The sequence below is a fragment of the Rhizophagus irregularis genome, chromosome 10, assembly GCF_026210795.1.
Source record: "Rhizophagus irregularis chromosome 10, complete sequence".
NCBI lineage: Eukaryota > Fungi > Glomeromycota > Glomeromycetes > Glomerales > Glomeraceae > Rhizophagus > Rhizophagus irregularis.
In genome coordinates, this window is record NC_089438.1 from 4,675,294 (window position 1) to 4,695,574 (window position 20,281).

General features: G+C 29.7%; 5 protein-coding genes across 5 annotated transcripts; 1 reads left to right on the forward strand and 4 right to left on the reverse strand.

Annotated features, from left to right (window-relative positions):
• Positions 1-1,635: 1,635 nt before the first annotated feature.
• On the reverse strand, positions 1,636-2,561 carry OCT59_002449 (uncharacterized protein; the record flags this gene model as incomplete). The annotated part of the gene is made up of 8 exons (XM_066144514.1): positions 1,636-1,643; positions 1,727-1,795; positions 1,880-1,939; positions 2,013-2,060; positions 2,125-2,190; positions 2,259-2,303; positions 2,376-2,387; positions 2,474-2,561. 8 exons carry the CDS (start codon positions 2,559-2,561, stop codon positions 1,636-1,638), a joined length of 396 nt encoding a protein of 131 aa, XP_065995670.1.
• A 3,530-nt stretch (positions 2,562-6,091) lies between these two features.
• OCT59_002450 (uncharacterized protein) lies at positions 6,092-6,421 on the forward strand (the record flags this gene model as incomplete). Its single annotated transcript, XM_025311754.2, has 1 exon — positions 6,092-6,421. One exon carries the CDS (start codon positions 6,092-6,094, stop codon positions 6,419-6,421), a length of 330 nt encoding a protein of 109 aa, XP_025168573.2.
• Positions 6,422-12,512: 6,091 nt separating this feature from the next.
• On the reverse strand, positions 12,513-13,925 carry OCT59_002451 (uncharacterized protein; the record flags this gene model as incomplete). The annotated part of the gene is made up of 2 exons (XM_066144515.1): positions 12,513-13,720; positions 13,868-13,925. The coding sequence occupies 2 exons, from the start codon at positions 13,923-13,925 to the stop codon at positions 12,513-12,515; spliced, it is 1,266 nt and encodes a 421-aa protein (XP_065995671.1).
• Positions 13,926-15,921: 1,996 nt separating this feature from the next.
• On the reverse strand, positions 15,922-17,218 carry OCT59_002452 (uncharacterized protein; the record flags this gene model as incomplete). The annotated part of the gene is made up of 9 exons (XM_066144516.1): positions 15,922-16,025; positions 16,106-16,147; positions 16,228-16,269; positions 16,351-16,392; positions 16,471-16,511; positions 16,720-16,784; positions 16,914-16,988; positions 17,074-17,114; positions 17,206-17,218. The coding sequence occupies 9 exons, from the start codon at positions 17,216-17,218 to the stop codon at positions 15,922-15,924; spliced, it is 465 nt and encodes a 154-aa protein (XP_065995672.1).
• Positions 17,219-18,916: 1,698 nt separating this feature from the next.
• On the reverse strand, positions 18,917-20,251 carry OCT59_002453 (uncharacterized protein; the record flags this gene model as incomplete). Its single annotated transcript, XM_025321547.2, has 2 exons — positions 18,917-19,711; positions 19,913-20,251. 2 exons carry the CDS (start codon positions 20,249-20,251, stop codon positions 18,917-18,919), a joined length of 1,134 nt encoding a protein of 377 aa, XP_025168577.2.
• Between the last annotated feature and the right edge of the window lie 30 nt (positions 20,252-20,281).

The following is a 20,281-nucleotide window of genomic DNA, read 5'->3' on the forward strand; positions in this document are numbered from 1 at the left end:
ACACCCATGAAAATTAATATAAAAGTAGTTTCGACCTTGTTGAACAATTTTCAATTAATTTAGAAAGTCGATTTCATTTGACTAAAGTGGTGAAATTACGCTCTAAATTTAGTAAACGGAAAAAAGAAAAATTCGAAAGTTAGTACCATTATGAAAAATGTTGGTTTCTCCATATATATTATACCTACACCCATGAAAATTAATATACACGTAGTTTCGACATTTCTGAACAATTTTCAATTAATTTAGAAAGTTAGTTTCATTTGGCTAAAGTAGTAAAATTACGCTCTGAAGTTAATAAATAAAAAAACAATTTTAAAAGTTAGTACCATTATGAAAAATATGGGTTTCTTTATATGTATTATACCTACACTTATAAAAAATAATATACAAGTAGTTTTGGCTCTGTTGAACAACTTTAATTAATAAAAAAAATTGATTTCATTTGACTCAAGTAGTGAAATTACACTCTAAAGTTATTAAATAAAAAATATAAAACTTTAGGAGTTAAACAGTTAGTAGTGTTATAAAAACACAAATTTCTCTATAAATTTCATTTCTAATTTATGAAATTGAGTTGTATGGGTTTAATAGTATGTTTGGAAAAAAAAGTTACAGTTTAAAAAAATTCATAAAAAAATTTTTATTTACGTGTATGAAATTGTAAAACGTAATACAAACAAAATTAATATAAAACTAAAATTATCATATTACTGGTGAATTTCACCAGAGGTAAATTCACCCCTGGTGAATTAATTTTAAATTAACCACTGGTGAATATAAAATTAATCCATTAAAAAATTATTTTAAAAAAAAATTATTAAATTTTTTATTTATTTATTCTATTTTCTAGTTGTAGATACAATATTTTTAATTTCTTCCCATTCTCTTTTTGGATTAAAAAAAAGTTCATCCAAGCATTATTATTATGATATACATTATCACACGTTGTACTTATTTTTATTCATTAAACCGTTAAAAAATAAGAATAAAAGAGTAATTTTATAAATTTTACAAGAGGTAGCGAATATTTATTATAAAATAATTATTTGTAAAAAAAATTATATTTAAGTTAGTTATTGTATAAATAATTTAATTTAATTTAATTTTAAACTCTTTTACTTTTAAATGTAGAATAAATATATGTTGGTTGGTGAGAACGCTATATTATCGAAAATGCGGGTATAGTAAACATGAGGTTTGAATCCAGAATTATCAGAATTATGATAATTCTAGTAATTTCGGCCAGTTTGCAACAATTCATTCATATTAACGATCGCCGTTATTCTAATGAATTATTCATTTTTATGTGCTATTTATATTTATATATTTATTTGTATTAATCATATTTACCATACATGAAACCATTACAAAATTTAAATTTAATGATATACTTTAAATTTTATTTAATAAAAACGCGTTAACTGTTAAGTTTACATATGATATTTTAGTAATATAATAATATAAATAATATGAAGATAAAAAAACAAATAAAAATAAAAAAATAAATTATTCAAATTACAAACTAAGAATCTTGAAGAAAATCTCATCAAGTCATAGTGTTTAAATAATTTACGATAAGAAAAAAATCAGGTGTAATAATTTTATCTAATTTATATAATTCTTCTGTACTATCTAAATATCTAAAATAATGAAAAAAAAAATATTACGTTAAATTTGGTAACTTAAAAGGTAAATTTTAAACATTTAAAAAAATAATTCTTACTGTCGGGAAGTTCTAATTCATCTTGTTCTTCTGAATGAAGATTTGGATTGTTATGTGCTTCGTCTTCATCTATCAAATGTAAATTAAAAATTAAAAATCAAAAAATACTATAAAATAATTATTTCAAGAATTTAAATAATTGATTTATCGTACCATTATCATTAATTTGAAGTTTCTTTATTCGCTTTCGCATTGATTCAATCTTATAATCATCTAAATAATAAATCATGTTTATTATTAATAAAATTAATAATAAAATCAACATACTTTAAATTATTTTACTTGCCATTTTTTGAGCTTCTTTTAAATATATTGGATAACTTTTTGCTGCTAACTAAATAATCATCAATATAAGTTATTCATTCATTTGATTATTTCAAAATAAAATATTTAATTACCTTTAAATATGGTACTTATTTTTGAAGTACTATTTTTCTTACTACTTGATTTATTAAAATCATCAACTAAAAAAAGCAAAATAAATCTATAAATAATGGCTCGTTACATAATATTTAAATGTAATTGCACTTACTATTATTAGGAATATGAAAATCATATGATTTGTTACTATGAAATGCTATAAAAAAAAATTAACCATATCATCATTAGTTTTTATAGATTAAAATTATATATTTTATCTAATTTATACCTTCTTGTTCTTCTATTATTATTTAAATAAAAAAAATAAATATTGTTAATTAAATATATTAATACACTCTTTAAGCAAGTTAATAAATCAATAAATACCTTTTGTTGCATTTCTTGGTTCAGAAAGATTATCGAATTGATGAAGTTTACTTCTAAATAGCTTGCCACTGCTGGTATAATTTTCCATTTCAAAATTATTATTTTCTTCTGGTTGAGTTAATGATTCATTTGATTTACTTTGATAAAATAAATTAATTTTACTCATTTTTTTCCCAAGTGTAAAAATATCAGGTCTTTTTGATGGATCAGCATCCCAGCATTGTTTCATTAAATTTTTATATTTTAAAGGAGTTCCTGGTACAATTTTAGGTCTTATACCATTAACAATATTCATTGCAAGATAGTAATCATGTTCATAATCAATAAATGGTGGTTGTCCAGATGAAATTTCCCACATAAGCATTGCAATACTATAAATATCAGATTTAAAAGTCTGTTCTCTTCCAATAATAACCTCAGGTGCTATATAAGGAAGATTTCCATATATACTTTTTAATGATTTATCTGCAGGTCCACAAAATCCAAGATCACTAATATCAAATCTACCCCTTTTAAATAATATATTTCCAGAATGCAAATCTCTATGAATTGCAGTTTCACCATGAATACTTTCAAGTGCAGTAGTTATATCAGTAATAATTTGAATTCTTTCTTTCCATGTAAGTTGATTATGATTTTGTTGTAAATATTTTCTTAAGTCTATTTCATATTTATTCATTATAAGCATATAATCTCCATTTGATGGATCTTGTGTTAATCCATAACATTGGACAATTTGATTCCATTTATTGCTTATATTTAAATGTGATTTAGCCTAATAAATAAACCATTAAAAATTTTAAACAAAAATTTATTTAACTTTTTTAATATTTAAATTACAAACCTCTTCAATCCAACTTTGGTTTGCATTTTCAACATCTTCTAATCTTTTAAGTATTACATCATGACTTCCAGATCTTTTTAATTGTTGTTCTTTAGAATCCCATTCTTCATATCTTCCATCAACCCAGCCTGCTGTATAAATTTCTGAAAATCCACCTTTTGTTAGGTATTCAATATTTTGTAGATTACTATATAGAATCCATTCTGGTATTAAATATGGGGCAATTGTTTTCATTTGACATTCTTGTATTAAATTATCAATAATATCATTTCCAGATGTCCAATTTGAAAATTTTGCTTTTAAATAATTTCGAACACAAATTTCACAATATGTTGTAGCTAAACATTCTCGATTACAATTTTCACAAATTCTTTTTGTTCCTTCATTAAAAACAAGTTTGGCATAATCATAATATTTAGTTATTATTTTTATTGCTTCAGATTTTTCATTTTCCGTAAGTGATTCATCATCAAGAATTGTTTGTTTTTGGAATTCATTTCTTTTGTGTATATTATTATGAATATTGTAATCTATTAATGCATATGATCTATTAATTGCATTATTAATTAATTTATTTTTACCCAATGACATAATGAAATACGTTATAAGGCCTTTAATTCTTTTATAAATATATTTATTAATTTTTTGAATAAAAAAAAAGAAAAGGTTGAAACCGGTATTTTAACTCCGAAGTTATACATATAAAAATAGTATTGTGTACCCAAATAAATGTTACATAAAGCAAACATCATTGTAATACCTTAATTTATGATATGCACACAAATCAACGTACATGTTGTACAAAAGAAAAAAAAAGAAGCTATCGTTATGAATTACTAATTTGATAATTTAAAATCTTTTTTTTTAATTTTTCTCTTTAATGAAAATCATCAAGAAGCTATGCTAATACCAAACTTCTCAAACTACATAGACGTAAAAGACTAATAATAAAACACTGCTGCATATGCCACATACTAATATAAAATTCCCAATGCTTTTTGTTTTATAATTTTAAAATATTAGAAGTATTACCATCCTTGTACTGCAGTTACAAATAAAAATTTTCCACTTGACAATAAAATTTAAATTATTTTCCCGTTCTTATCATCCTTGATCTAAGGATCTGCAGATGGCATCTCTATTTAATCAATCATCAACACATGGTCATCATGTGAGTATCATCCTTACTTCGCCACCTGCAGCTATCTTCAAAAGTTGAAAATTTTTCTTCATCAAAAATTTTAAGGTCATCCAACCATCTTCTTTACTCCATAAAAAGTTGAATCGAGCACTATTGTACTGAGTTGTAGATACAGTATTTTTTAATTTCTTTCCATTCTATTTTTGGATTAAAAAAAAGTTTCCAATCATGATTATTATGGTAAACATTATCACGCTAGCTGTGATTTATGTTATTAGGTTTTATTTCAATATGAGTATTTTGTTTATTAGGTACAAATCAAGTAAATATAGATTGATTACACGTGATCATCATCTGATTCGGAACACGTTTTATCGATTTATCATGGGTCAAAATATTGAGTTTTTGTCCTTTTTTTCGTTCATAAAGCAGATGCATGAATATTTCAATTGAACATTTTCTGAGTGGACTTCCTAGACGCTCACGATCTTCAAGATTTTAGTCAGTACTTTTCAGGACAAATTCCGAATTTTCTTTTTTTATAAGGGAGAGTTAATTTTTATTATTTTGCTTAAAAAATACATAGGATTGGTGATGTGGTGGAAAATCTATACTCTATAGGGTCCTGTATCATTAAAGTCTATAGGGCGAGCTACGAAGTTAGTGTTGGGGTGGAGGAAATCTATAAGGTTGTCTTACGTTCAAGACTATAGGTTGACCTGGTGGGATGAGAAATTAGGTTAGAACTAAAGACATGCATAATTAAGAATATTGTTGATCTTTTGAATCTTTTCTAGGGTGATAAGCCTGATTATTTTTCTGCAAGAAAATGGAGAGATAATCATGAATTATCTGATGCAATTCATAGAACTTACATAATCTGACATTCACAAAAACTTTGATAGGAAATTCTAGGAGTATTTCTGGTGAAACTTATTTTAATTTGTTCGACAATGCATCTAAAAGAAGCCACCAGGAGGTATATACTTGTATTTTTTTTTTTAGCTAAAAGTTGAGAATCAGCGGGAACTAATTATTTTGTACCTTAACACTTTAGTACGAGCAGTCTGAGCAAGATTTCCTAGAAAAACAGACAAAATTAGATTAACTATCTACCTTGCATTCCACCACATTAAATCAAATCATCAGTTGCTTTGAGAACTTTTCCTCTAGAAACTAATGGAGAGGCACGACATCATGTTTTCAATGTATATTCTGCAACAAAACATCATACGCAGTAATTCACTTTTTCTTCTCAACATCTAGATCCCAGCTCACGATAATGAAAGTGACAATAAGAGTATTATAAGCGATTCACCACTTCACGATGAATTTGTAAGGGAGATAAAGATGGCTGATGAAACAAAGAATATTACTCTGTTACGGAATCTGTTAATTATGATAATGATGCTACGTTTATAGTTTAGAATCTTCGTCCTGTGATACCGATAATGATGATACTGTTATAGATGATAGTATTTTAAGTTGGAGATAAAGATTGAGTTTATTGAATTCAAAAAGACATACTTAAAAATGAATGACTCGGACAAATGAATTCTTTCTACGGGAAAAATAGAAGTCAAAGAAATGAGACAAAATTTTTTAGTACTATTGTGACTGGACCAGAATATTCATGAATAGAATTATAGGTCAGCTAGGAGAGGGGAAGTCGCATGCTAAAGATGCCCTTTATAATCTCAGGTACAATTTGAAGTTAAATAATGAAGAAAAGGAATGCATCGAAAAGTTAAAGGGCTTATTAAAGAATGTTGACATGATGCTCGATGATTTTAAACTTCTACATGAAGTAAAATCGAAAAGCAATATGATGTTCCATCGCAATAATCAAGACCTAAAAGCAGCAAAGCTACAACTTAACGACACAGTCCTAGATGGAGTGAAAATATACAAGCCTCCTATAAAGAAGGCGCTGGAAGCAATTGGCAAATGGGGACTATTTTGATTTTAAATATTTCTAAAAAAATGTAGAAGGTAAAGCAAATTAACTTAATATATTCAATAAATCCTTAATCTAATTAATTATATAATTTGATGTTAGGTCGTGACAAGAAAAGTTAAATTCAGGTGTAACAGAAGAGGATTTATTAAGACAACTCTTTTTGAATAGTAATGAAATAAGTAAATATTAAGCAACGCTGATCAAATTTTCTTGTGGGAAAAATTTATGTATGAAATGCAATTAGCGATCTTCTATATTTATATAATTATTTATTTTTATGTCATCTGTATTATTATGAGATTTACGATAAAATAAAATGCTTTTTCTATATTTGCAATACTTTTCTTATTTGCCAAGAAAAATAGTTGCACATTGTTGTCTGTATAGTGCAATAAGTGTTGCCCGGAAATATGAGTAAGTGTTGGAAGCTTAAAGGATTTGATTATACGCACTTCAGCTTTGATAAATTTATTGGAGAATTAAATATGAGTTAAATATCAAAAAAGTTTACATTAACTGAAACTCTAAACTTTCTTGCAAATATAATAGACCTATCAGATATGATGAGCCTCGTTTGTCCTATAATGATAATGCCCGCTACCTTCTTGAGCATGGTGAACTTGAAGGCTGACCAAGAAGAAGAGGTACGGATATTGAACTAGAGTCCTGAAGTTTACAATATTGGAAAGTTCGTGTACAAAAAAATCAGCCGGTCCTTTATAAATTACTTGATGGACTAAAGCGTAGATTTGTTAGAGAGGATATTGCTTGTTAATGATGGTGTTGAACTACCTCCTGAGAGTGTTCTTCATCAATAATCACTCTTGATTTTAAGGGACGGATATAATTTTCTCATTTATTCTAGTGATTCTGTGAACAATAGATAATTCAGTAATTACCAATTTTTCTAAACTAGGATATAGAATTGGAATTTTTAATAATATGTTAGATCAGATCTGAATATTTCTAGCTAGTGACTTTAAATTTTTATATACTATTAACAACTCCTCAATATCTTTATTATTTACTAAACGATGTCCGCAATTATCAAAGATTAAGTGTTTTAAATTTGGACATGCTTTTAAATACATCTAAAATAAAGATGTTTAGATTTATTGCTATTTTTCACTAAATTTTATAGATTTACAATATCACATGACATTGGTCGAACTTTTGCTTTAAAAATTGATGTAAATTTAATTCCTGTTACAGATATACTAGTGATCCTTAAACGAAAAAATCACAAAAACTCTTTCCCCTTTTTTATTTTTTTGATAGTTTTCTGCAGTAATTTTGCGCAAGTTTTATTTTTTTAGTTTCTATTTGAAACGCCAAAAGGGAAGAGGCCCAAACAGGCGCCTCTGTCCTATATGAAGTTTTTTTTATTCTTATTATTACAACCTATATCATAAAGGAATATGACTTCTACACCTTATATCGAAATAGACTGGTCTTCCACTTCACAACAACCTTAACTTCAACTCGGTGACCTAACACCACCTGAAAATGACTCAGATAATATATTACATAATACTGAGCGGCCAACAGTACTTTCTTCTAAGAATATTCTTTCCCTTGATATTGATGATATTTATCCTTTTACGTACTTAACTCTTCATCTCGAATAAGATGAAATGGAAGAAACCTATGACAATGAAGATTACTTTCAGCAGTTACTAAATACTGCACTAAACAGTAAAATAGAAGTAGTCAGCTATGGAGGAAATAATATACCCTCAACCTCCTGACGTTCCTTTAACTCCTATCATTAATGATAATACTCCGCCGCCTTCAAATATTGCGCCTGCTTCAGCAAATTTACCTAAGGATGAAAAAGAAAATACTTTCTTGGTCTCCCTGAAAAAACCTGACGTGACTATGCCAAAACGATCAGGTTATAACAAGATTTATGAAATCTGCCATCTAGGACAACCTGATACCATTACGGGCTCATTTCCTGAGAAAAAGAACTATTATTTCGCAGTCTCGTTTAAAAAATTTCACATGATAAGGATACACAAAACTGGTCACAACAAGATCTACAATTATAGGCGTTCAAAAAGTTTCTTTATTGAGATCACGGATCAATCTTCAAACACCAATGATATTCATTTAAAGATACACACAAATGACTATCTCATGTCAACCGCCCCGATTAGTTATAATTCCACGAGTGTCCTACCTAACACCAAATATCAAATTAGCAAACAGCTTCAGCATTTTTTTTCCGCACAAAGAGTTATTCCACGCAAAATTCAGAATAAATATTTTAATTTAATACGGAAAAAATTATTAGAACGCATCACGTTCATTAAATCACATGAGGACAAAAATGATCATCATAATACATTAACAAAAACTTTCTTCAATTTTTCTTACAAAAAATATCGGTTCTACTTTGGCATTTATCTTCCTTGCCAACATGTGACAGTACACAAAGGACTTAGTGTAACTTCTTTATGTGATCTTCCATCTCCTATTGTAAAATCTAATCACTGTCATAGATGTGGCCTTCACTTTCACTTAAAATACCCTACCAAGACCATTGAAGTAAGAAATAATGAAGGAAATATTGTAGATAATGACTATACATGCTGCCCAAATTATTTTGGGATGCCATAATTATAATTTGGGATGCCATAATTCATTCGGTTTATATATAATTTACTATGTAAAGTGCCAAAATAATTTGGGATGCCATAATTGAATTTGGGATTTTACTTATAATTATGGCAGTCCAAAATAATTTGGGTGGCATGTATAATAATGACCACTCACAAAATAAAGCTTTTCACGCTAATTTAATTTTTGAGCGCTGGAGAAATAGAGAAATTAAAACTATTAAGTCTCTTCATACGGGAATTTCTTACAACTCCCGTTACATGGCCCGTAATCATTTCCGCAATATTACAGCAGGTAGAATTCATATGTACCACAAATTACTGAACGGTTTTCGGTTCTCTCCAAGTCCAAATCCTAAGACAGCGACAAAGCAGAAACAACGTTTTGAATGCTCTGTTAGAAGAGTCCTCAAAGATGAAACAATTAAACCAGGTGGTATCACAGGTCGAACAGATGTCATTGTCGCAAAATTTGCCTGGAATTTTTCTGGCAAATTGAGAATTATTGGGGTAAATTGTGTTACAATTTTGGGATAATGGAGGTCTTACAATTTGGCAAATTTTGTCAAAATGGCGGAATTCCTACAGAATTCCTAATTCAAATGTTGAGAAATTTTTCAGTAAATTATCATTAAATTGTGGGAAATTTTAGGCAAATCTTTAGTAATGATATGCAAACGAAGTGCAAATTGTGGTGAATTTAGTCAAATTTTTAGTAATTTTATGCAAACGTAATGCAAATTGTGGTGAATTTAATTAATACTATGTAAACGAAGTGCAAATTGTGGTGAATTTTTAGCAATATTAGGCCAATGTTATGTAAATTGTGATGAATTTTTTGTAATGATACGTAAATTGCAAATTTGAAATAAAAATTTTCCATTGTTGCACAATTTACCAGGAAAATTCTGGTAAATTGTGCATTTTTTTTGTCAAATTTTGGAAAAATGGACCATTTTACCAAAATTCAACTTTCAAATGCTAGAAAAATTTTAACAATTTTAGACAATTGAGCGACAATGGTTTGACAATTTTTGGATAATTGAGTGCAAATGCAATATTTTAAGACAATTTCTGACGATTAAGTGATAATTAAGCAACAATTTGGCGTAATTTTATGCAAATTTTATAACAATTTATTATGATTTTAATTTTATTAACAATTTACCATTATAATATGTAATTAAGTACAATAATGTTAAAGAAAAACAAACATAAAAAAAACAAAAAGTTTTGAAGGTTAATCTTCGAAACTCACCAAGCAAGGAGCCAAAGAACTGTTTACTTTTGTTATTTCATTACAATAATCTACAAAAAAAGAAAACTGTTCAGTTAGAACGTTTCTTAAAGAAAAAACAGGAGTTTCATAACAAAATATACGAAACTTACCAAGCCATATCCAATACCTGAACGGAAAGTAATGGCTTCTATTCAACAATGGTTTTACGCGATTCATGTTTCCTAAGTTAGCTTCCCAGATATCCCGAACCTACAAAAAAGAAAAGGAACGTTAGTAAACGGTTCCTAATAAAAAAAATCAAAAAAACTTGTTTCGTGATACTTGTCACAAAACTCACCATTTAAATTGAAGTTTCGAAGTTATACTTCGAAACCTAAACGTTATCCAAACCCAAGACTTTTGAAACTGGAGGGAGGGAGCTCCAGATCAATCAGACTCCCAAAATCGATCTACAAAAAAAGAGAGAAACGTTAGAACGTTTCTTAAAAAAAATTAAAAAAAAAATTAAGTTTCGCAACGTTTATGTTGCAAAACTTACCAAAGTCAAGTATCCCGCTCAAATCTACAAAAAAAAATAAAAGAGAAACGTTAAAAAACGTTTCTAATAATAAAAAATAAAATAAAACACGGTAAGTTTCATTGCGAAACTTACCATTTTCACTTTCCAATGACACCCGACTTGGAGACCTACAAGAAAAGAAAAGTAAAAGAAACGTTAGGACGTTTCTTAATTAAAAAAAACAAAAAAGATAAGTTTCGTTAAACAAAACTTACATTTTTCTGTTTTGGAATCCTGGAGCACTTGAACCTACAAAAAAAAAGTAAAAGAAACGTTAGAGCGTTTCTTTATTAAAAAAAAAATAAAAATATAATAAGTTTCGTTAAAACGAAACTTACTTTTTTCCATTTCGGAATCAAGGAGAATCATTAATGAATATTCATGCTGAAACTTAGCGTTCTCACAGGTCTTTTAACGTTTCTAAAAAGACCTAATAATCTAGTGTTGATTTATTCCAGGTATAGTCTAATGAATTTACGCTCCTGGAACACCGGAACCTACAAAAAAAAGTAAAAGAAACGTTAGAGAATGTTTCTTAATTAAAAATAAAATAAAATATAATAAGTTTCGTTAAAACAAAACTTACATTTTCCGTTTTGGAATCCTAGAGCACCGGAACCTACAAAAAAAAGTAAAAGAAACGTTAGAGAACGTTTCTTAATTAAAAAAAATATATAATATAATAAGTTTTGTTAAGACAAAACTTACATTTTCCGTTTCAGAATCCTGGAGCACTGGAACCTACAAAAAAAAGTATAAGAAATGTTAGAGAACGTTTCTTAATTAAAAAAAAATATAATATAATAAGTTTCGTTAAAACGAAACTTACATTTTCTGTTTCAGAATCCTGGAGCACTGGAACCTACAAAAAAAGTATAAGAAACGTTAGAGAACGTTTCTTAATTAAAAAAAAAATAATATAATAAGTTTAGTTAAAACGAAACTTACATTTTGCCATTTCGGAATCTTGGAGTAACGGAACCTACAAAAAAAGGTAAAAGAAACGTTAAAACGTTTCTTAATAAAGAAAAAAAAGTAAAAAAATAATAATTTAAGTTTCGTAAGGTACGAAACTTACCCGACTTCTCCAAATGTAACGATGATTGCCATACCAACGGGGAATGGGAATGGTGGTGAGGGGGAAGGTCGAGAGAGAGGGAAGTGGGGAGAGAGGGGAAGGAGAAACGTGACGGGAAAATGGTGAAAAGAAGGGAAGAGGAATATGGAGCGAAATAAACTAAATTAGTTTTTTTTTAAACTCTAAAAAAAAACTGCGGCTGCGGCTGCAATAGTTTATTTTTAGCATTTTTAGGTTAGTTAAAAAATGAACTGCGGCTGTGCAGTTTAACCAAGTTCATGTCACGTGATATCGTGACATGTATTTTATATAAATAGGGGCATTTTTCCCGAAAAAAATTTTTTTTTTATAATTTTTTTTAATTTAATTACGATTTTTTTTTTTTTTTTTTTGGTAAACGTATTTATTAATTTATTAGTAAATGTAACGCATCACAATACAAAATAATTATAACAATTATACTTGAAATTCAGGATCAAACAATCCTGAACTCCTCCATACCAAAGCCAAGGGTTATCTAACCAAGGCGCGGATAAACATAACCAAAGATAGAACTAAAATAAAATATTACAACTGGGTGAAATCTATTCAAAAAACTATTTTTTAATTCTACTACTCCTACCCTTTTTTACCACTCTACTAAAACCTTCCAGGGGTGTTTTATTTATTTTGTCAGTATTGGGTTTAGTTTCAGGTTGGAGTTCCATCTTCATTTCAACTTCGCTCGAGCTATCTATGGTTGGATCTTCTTCCGAATCACTACTTCTTGCGCCTTGTTTCTTCTTTATACGCTTTTTGACATCTTTTAGACATTCATCGTCATCCGAAGACTCTGATAAAGGTGACTTGTCTTTCTTTTCAATTAAGAAAGGGTTATTGTTTGAGAGCGTATACGGACGATCACTCTTCTTTTGTAGTCTTTCTGTACAATCAGCGTTGACTTTGGCAAATTCATGTAATTCCACAGGCGTAACGGTTTTACTTATCAGCTTTGCTTTCGATTTTTGTTCTCGTTCTTTCATTCTTTTATCGTACCTTTTAAACTCTAAAATAAGCTCTTCCTTTCTTCTTTTAATATATTCGTTTTTCTCCGATAAGTCTGTAGGAATTCCTTCTTGAGTCAGTGCATTTTCATGTTCTGTAAAGACTTCTCCTCTATATTCTTCTATAATCTTAACCACATTCTCCGGTGAAGTGTATCCTTTAGTCGTAGGCGTTACCGAGGGCTGAATTTGTGTTTCAGGTTCGTCCAGTAAATTCCTCCTGTATTTGTTAACGGTATCGACTACTTCTTCTGTGGTTGTATGTATGACAGTATTAGGCGTAGCTGATGTTGATCCATGGTTGTTAATGGATATTACTTTGTTGGTTTTTCCCGGGGACGTACTGATGAGAGATCTGGCTGTCACCTCTTTTGAGGCTATTTGCACCATACTCTCGTGTCGTCTTCCATGTATTACCCATTTGTTGTCCATACTTTTATCCACGGCAATCGCAGCCTCTAGTTGTTCTTTATTTTTGAAATATGCTAAGAAAACTGTCTTATTTCCAAAACATGCTGTTTTTCCAAATTCGAAGGTGAAGTTATTTCTCGCTATGTCTTGGTAGTAATTCGTTTGAATCACTTTGTAGGCTTTCCACTTGCATTTTTCCTTTATGTCTTTTACTGTCTTGTCTCCATGGAACCAACGGACATCAATGACTTTTTTATTTTTTTCGTTGCTTCCAATCAGTATCTTTTCTTTCCACGCTCCTCTCGTGAACGAATCTTCGTATTCTTCTAATAATGAAATCTCGGCTTTTACTGATTGATATTTATAATGTTTTTTTATAGTAATTCTATGCACCGTTCCTAATTGTTTGATTGCGTTGCATACTTCTGTCTCGCTATAGCGTACTGGGATATCATAAAAAAGCATGTCACATGACCGAGTTCCTTGCGCCTCCTGACCTGGGACCTGATCGGCTTTTGTTGGGAGTACAATCTCCTGAACTATTCTATTTTTCATTTTTTTCACGTTTTTCTTTTTTTTGCTTTTTTCCTTATTCTCGGATGTTTTTGATTGGTGTTTTAACTCGCTATCAATTTCTGCATTTAGCGTTGTATCATGTGTCAGATTTTTTTGCTGCGCTTGGCGCAGCCATGAGCGAAGGCGAGAATTTTGTTTTCCAATATTTTGAACGTCGTTATTTTGTATTCTATATGCAAACCTCATTATACTTCTTGCTATTATTTCAACATTTTCACCCTTTATACCTATTATCTCACTAATTTCGACTAGTAGCCTGTGGGTTTTAAGCGTCCTGAAAAAAATTTTATCGAAGGTATCGTCCAGCTCCTCTTTTTGTCATAACTGAGCTTCTTTGAAGTTTTTTGTTACAAAAGTCTTGACGTCTCTTAAGAGCTGTTCTTCGAACTCCTCTTGTCCCCGGTATGACTCCATTTTATTATAATTTTTTGTAAGAAAAAGCAAAAAAAAAAAAAAAAATTTTTAAATTTTTATTATTATTTTACTAGTCTTACTGCGGAATTCTAAGAATTTTAGTTCACACGGAAAAGAGTTTTTTTTTCATCTAATTTAATTACGATAGATGTGTATATATACTTATATATATACATATATATATATCTATCTAACAACTTTACGAAAAGCCCCTCCTCTGTAAACAGGTAGAGGCCATAAAGTACCTATAGGGGGAGAGCCATTGCAGCTCCCTCCGCCTGTTTATAGTGACAAAAAGAGGGTCTTCAGTAGTAAGATTTAGTACTAAATTAAACATCACAACACATCGTGTTGATACATTGTTTGTATTAACAATGTGTTTAATGTTAAATAATGCATTTAGAATATTATAAATTTAATAATGTCCGTAATTTACAAATAAATAAAAATAAAAATTAACAATTTTAATGTAATTAAGTGTAATGCTAGTGACAGGTCGAACAGATGTCATTGTCGCAAAATTTGCCTGGAATTTTTCTGGCAAATTGAGAATTATCCCGGTAAATTGAGGTAAATTGTGTTACAATTTTGGGATAATGGAGGACTTACAATTTGGCAAATTTTGTCAAAATGGCGGAATTCCTACAGAATTCCTAATTCAAATGTTGAGAAATTTTTCAGTAAATTATCATTAAATTGTGGGAAATTTTAGGCAAATTTTTAGTAATGTTATGCAAACGAAGTGTAAATTGTGGTGAATTTAGTTAAATTTTTAGTAATTTTATGCAAACGTAATGTAAATTGTGGTGAATTTTAGGCAAATTTTTAGTAATTTTATGCAAACGAAGTGCAAATTGTGGTGAATTTAGTTAAATTTTTAGTAATGTTATGTAAACAAAGTGCAAATTGTGGTGAATTTAGTTAAATTTTTAGTAATTATATGTAAACGTAATGTAAATTGTGGTGAATTTAGTTAAATTTTTAGTAATGCTATGCAAACGAAGTGCAAATTGTGGTGAATTTAGTTAAATTTTTAGTAATTATATGTAAACGTAATGTAAATTGTGGTGAATTTAGTTAAATTTTTAGTAATACTATGCAAACGAAGTGCAAATTGTGGTAAATTTAGTTAAATTTTTAGTAATGTTATGCAAACGTAATGCAAATAGTGGTAAATTGTAGTGTATTTTTAGTAATATTATGTAAATTGTTGAAAATTTAGGTGAATTTTTCAGCAATGTTGTGCAAACGTAATACAAATTGTGGAAAATTGTGGTGAATTTTGCATTTTTTTGGTAAATGTTAGCTAGATTTTTGAATAATTTAGTGAAATTTAGGATAATTTCGGACAATTGAGTTAAAATGTTTTACCGATTTTGGACAATTGAGTGTAAACGATATAAATGCAACATTTTCAAAGATAATTTAGTGAAATTTTGCAATAATTTCAGATAATTGAGTGAAATTTTCGGACAATTGAGCGAAATTTAGTAATAATTTTAAACAATTTAGTGTAAACGCCATGACAATTTAAAACACTGATTTATAATCTATTATAATTTTATTTATTAATAAATGCACAATTATTATTATTTAACGATAATCTATATTTATCAGATATCCGATAATCTATGGATAATCCGCACCAGTGCCAAAATAGAAAACCTAAAAAAGAAAAAAAACGAAACATTAATATACGTTTCGTAAAAAAAAATAAATTAAAGAAACATTTCAAAGTTATATACCTTCGAAATGTTGAATTCCATACGTCCAATAAGCCGTTGAACCTAAAAAAGAAAAAAAACGAAACATTAATTTATGTTTCATGAAAAAAATTAAATTAAAGAAACATTTCGAAGTTATATACCTTCGAAATGTTGAATTCCATACGTCCAATAAGCCGCTGAACCTAAAAAAGAAAAAAAAACGAAACATTAATTTATGTTTCGTGAAAAAAATTAAATTAAAGAAACATTTCGAAGTTACATACCTTCGAAATGTTGAATTCCATACGTCCAATGAGCTGCTGAACCTAAAAAAGAAAAAAAAACGAAACATTAATAACCGTTTCGTTGAAAAAAATAAAAATAAAAAATATTTCGAAGTATACCTTCGAAATATTGAATTCGGTCTGTCCAATGGCCGCCGAACCTAAAAAAAAAAAAAATGAAGCGTTAATAAACACTTCGTTGTAAAATAAAATAAAAAAATTTCGAAGTATACCTTCGAAATATTCCCTTTCGTTTTCCCTTTCCCTTTCGTTCTCACCCTTCCCTTTCGTCTTCTCTTTCGTTTTCTCTTTTCCTTTACATTTTTCACCTTCCCCTTTCATTTTTCACATTCCCCTTTCATTTTTTACCTTTCCCTTTCGTTCTCATCTTTCTCTTTCCTTTCGTTCTCACCTTTCCCTTTCATTCCTTTAACCTATAAAAAAACAAAAAATAAACAAAACTTAAATAATGTTTCGTTATATAATAAAAGAACACCCCACCAAATACCCGGAGTTTCCTTTGTCTCCTCCAATTACTTGGATGGGTTCTTCAATTCATTCACCTTTGCCAAGCACTTTCTTTTTGAACTTCTTAACCATTTTAGTTCCAATTTGGCAGAAGTGGATGTTAAGGTGATCTATAAAAAAAATTGAAACTTTAGTTAACGTTTCGTTAAGAAATAAAGAAAAAAATATAAACAAAAACAAAATTCCCTTTATTACCTTCCACCCAAAGTCCGGTTCGTGAATTCGTTCCGGCGTTCCTACAAAAAGTAAAGGAAAGAAACATTTAATATCGTTTCTTTAAAAAAAAACAATAAATTAAGTTTCGCAATGATTCGTTGCGAAACTCACTGGGTCGTTTCATTCAAACGTCTGGAACCTACAAAAAGAAGGAAAGAAACGTTAGTTAACGTTTCTTTTAATAAAAAAATAAAAAATTAAGTATCGCAATGTAACATTGCGAAACTTACCGGTTCGTTTCCATCATTCTAACGTCCGGAACCTACAAAAAGTAAAAAAGAAATGTTAATATAAACGTTTCTTATAATAAAAAAAATAAAAATTAAGTTTTGCAATGTAACATTGCGAAACTTACCATCATCCTAACGTCCAGAACCTACAAAAAGTAAAATAAAGAAACATTAGTTAACGTTTCTTAAAAAGAAATAAATAAAAATAAAGTTTCGCAACACAATGTTGCGAAATTCACTGGTTCGTTTCGAACTCATCATCCAAACGTCCGGCGTTCCTACAAAAAGAAAAAGGAAACTTAGAAACGTTTCCTTACAAAAAAAAGAAAAAAATTTTTTTCTTAAAAGTTTCGAAGCATACAACAACACGCTTCGAAACTTACCGATTCGCTTTCCAAAGTTGAATATCGAAAAATCTCTACAAAAAAAAAAATAGGAAATGTTAGAAACGTTTCCTTACAAAAAATTAAAAAAAAAATAATTTTTTTTAAAAAGTTTCGAAGCGAAACTCTTCGAAACTTACCCTTTCGGTTCCTTGCTTTCCGAAGTCGAATACTGAAAGACCTACACAAAAAAAGAAAGAAAGGAAACGTTAGAAAAGTTTCCTAAAGAAATTAAAAATTTTCAAAAAGTTTCGAAGCATATGCTTCGAAACTTACCATTTCGAATCCCAAAGAAGCATGCCGAAGGACCTACACAAAAAAAAAATAAGAAACGTTAGATACGTTTCCTAAAGAAATTAAAAAAAAAACACTGTTTCGAAGCGAACTCGCTTTGAAACTTACCCTTAATTTCCTAAATTTCCGAAATCGAATATCGAGATCTAAAAAAAAGAGAGTATAGGAAGCGTTAGAAACGTTTCCTAAAAGAAATTAAAAAAAATATATTAAAAGTTTCGAAGCGAATGCTTCGAAACTTACCATTTCGTTGGAATTTTCCGGGAAGGGAAAGGAGAAGGGGAGAGAAAGAGAGGGGAAAAGGGTGAAGGGAAGGGAAATGAAATGAAAAGGGAGGAAGAGAACGAAAGGGAAAGGGAAAATGGAGGGGAGAAAAGGGGAAATGAAATGAAAAGGGAGGAGGAGAAAGGGAAAGGGGAAATGGAACGAAAGGGAGGGGGAGAACGAAAGGGAAAGGGAAAGGGAAGAAAGAAAGAGGACGTGAGAAAAAAAAATTAAGCTTTTGCTAAAAAAAGCTTAATTTTTTTTTTCGTTTTATTTATTTATTTATTTTATGTAAAGTCGGAAGGACTATTCTAAGAGAGCATTAATTACAAGAATTGCGCCCAACATTTAGTCCATCATCTACCTGTGGGGCAGACCCAAACTAATTATTATATACCATAGACTGCTCCAACAACACAGCCGATGAAGGAGCAGGTATGAAGAGACAATTAAATGACAAGCACCAATCCGTATTTTTCTTTCAACCCAAAGGGTTGCCACCTGTAAATACTGTAAGAGGTGGAATGGTTTACACTATTTTGAGTTGTTAAAAGTCTAACGTAAAAAAATGAACTAAAATGCTAATTAGCATATACAAATAGAAGCTAATATATTTATAAATCTATATCTAAAAATTTGACTAATGAGTACTTAAATAGTACGAGTAGATGAACTATTTTCTAAATCCTTCGATGCGGATAGTATACAAACCTTTTTATCTTTATGATAACCATAGTGAGTATCTAAATTGCTATTATCACTGGCACTTCGTTTAAGCGGTCTGTCGTCTATAATGGCACAAGACTGAAATGCCAACCCGATTTCTTTCGTATAGTATTCGATGCAAAAAATATTTTCCAAATTGTGAACCCGAGAGTATAACTCTTCTAAGATTTCAGTATCTTCTTGTTTTTTCCGTTCAATTTCTCGTAATAATTGTAATCGACGCTTTTCGTGTTTTTTGCGTTCGCTTTGTTTAAGTGGTCCAGATACAGTTGGTAAATCGGGTATTACTTCGGATGAGATTTCAAGTAATTTCATCTCATAGTTATACTGAGCGTTGGTGAATTCCATTACATGATTGCATAGATCCATCCGGTATTCGCCTTGATCAGGAGTGGTACCCCATTGTATTCCAGCATCAATTCTTCCTTGTTCGTATTCAATCATTGATACGTGATCATCATAAATTTCTTTCATATGAGCTAGCCAGCCATCACTGCCAACTGCAAGTGGTTGTAATTTCTTTTTCTGGACTTTATTATGAGAAGGTTGATTCAATCGGCCACCTTCATAGATTGCAGACTGAGGAATTAACGGAATATAATGTTCAGGTACATTCTCCCAATTATCAGTATTAGCTGGGGATATAGGTATGTCATTTGGTTTAGGTGTGACGGAGCTGATGTTACAAATTGTCTCCACTATAACAGGTACAGATACAGTCTTAGGTTCAGGAAATGGGATCGGAAAGGTGTAATAACTTTGTGATGGTTCAGCGAATTTATTCTTGTATCTAAGGTGTTTGATAGGAGTGGTGAAACTTTGATTTTCTTGAAATAATAATTTGTGACGTCGTGCAGCTCAGAGTTTATCATCCTTTAGCGCATTATCATCCAGCTTGGCGTTATGAAAGGTATGTCTAACCAAAGCATTAAAACGTGCTTCTTGTCTTTTCTTGACATTTGGAGACGTGCTGGGAGTAAATTGAAGATTCCCATATTTTTTGCCGTAAATAAAATCAAGTCCTTTTGTAGCGACGACATTAGTGTTATACACATGGTATGATGTGGTGAAAGAAATTCCTAATCGATTCGAAAAATTCTGATGTTTCTTCTTCTTAGCCCATCTGTTGAAGAGGCGAGTTGCATGAAAATCTTTGAATGTTTTGCAAAAACTAACGTCAGGAATTTTGTTATCCTTCGAGATAAAATATAGGACTAGATTCTTGTGGTGAATAATACAGGCATGACGATGATGTGACATTGTGAAAGGAACTGGAATGGAGCAGGTCGC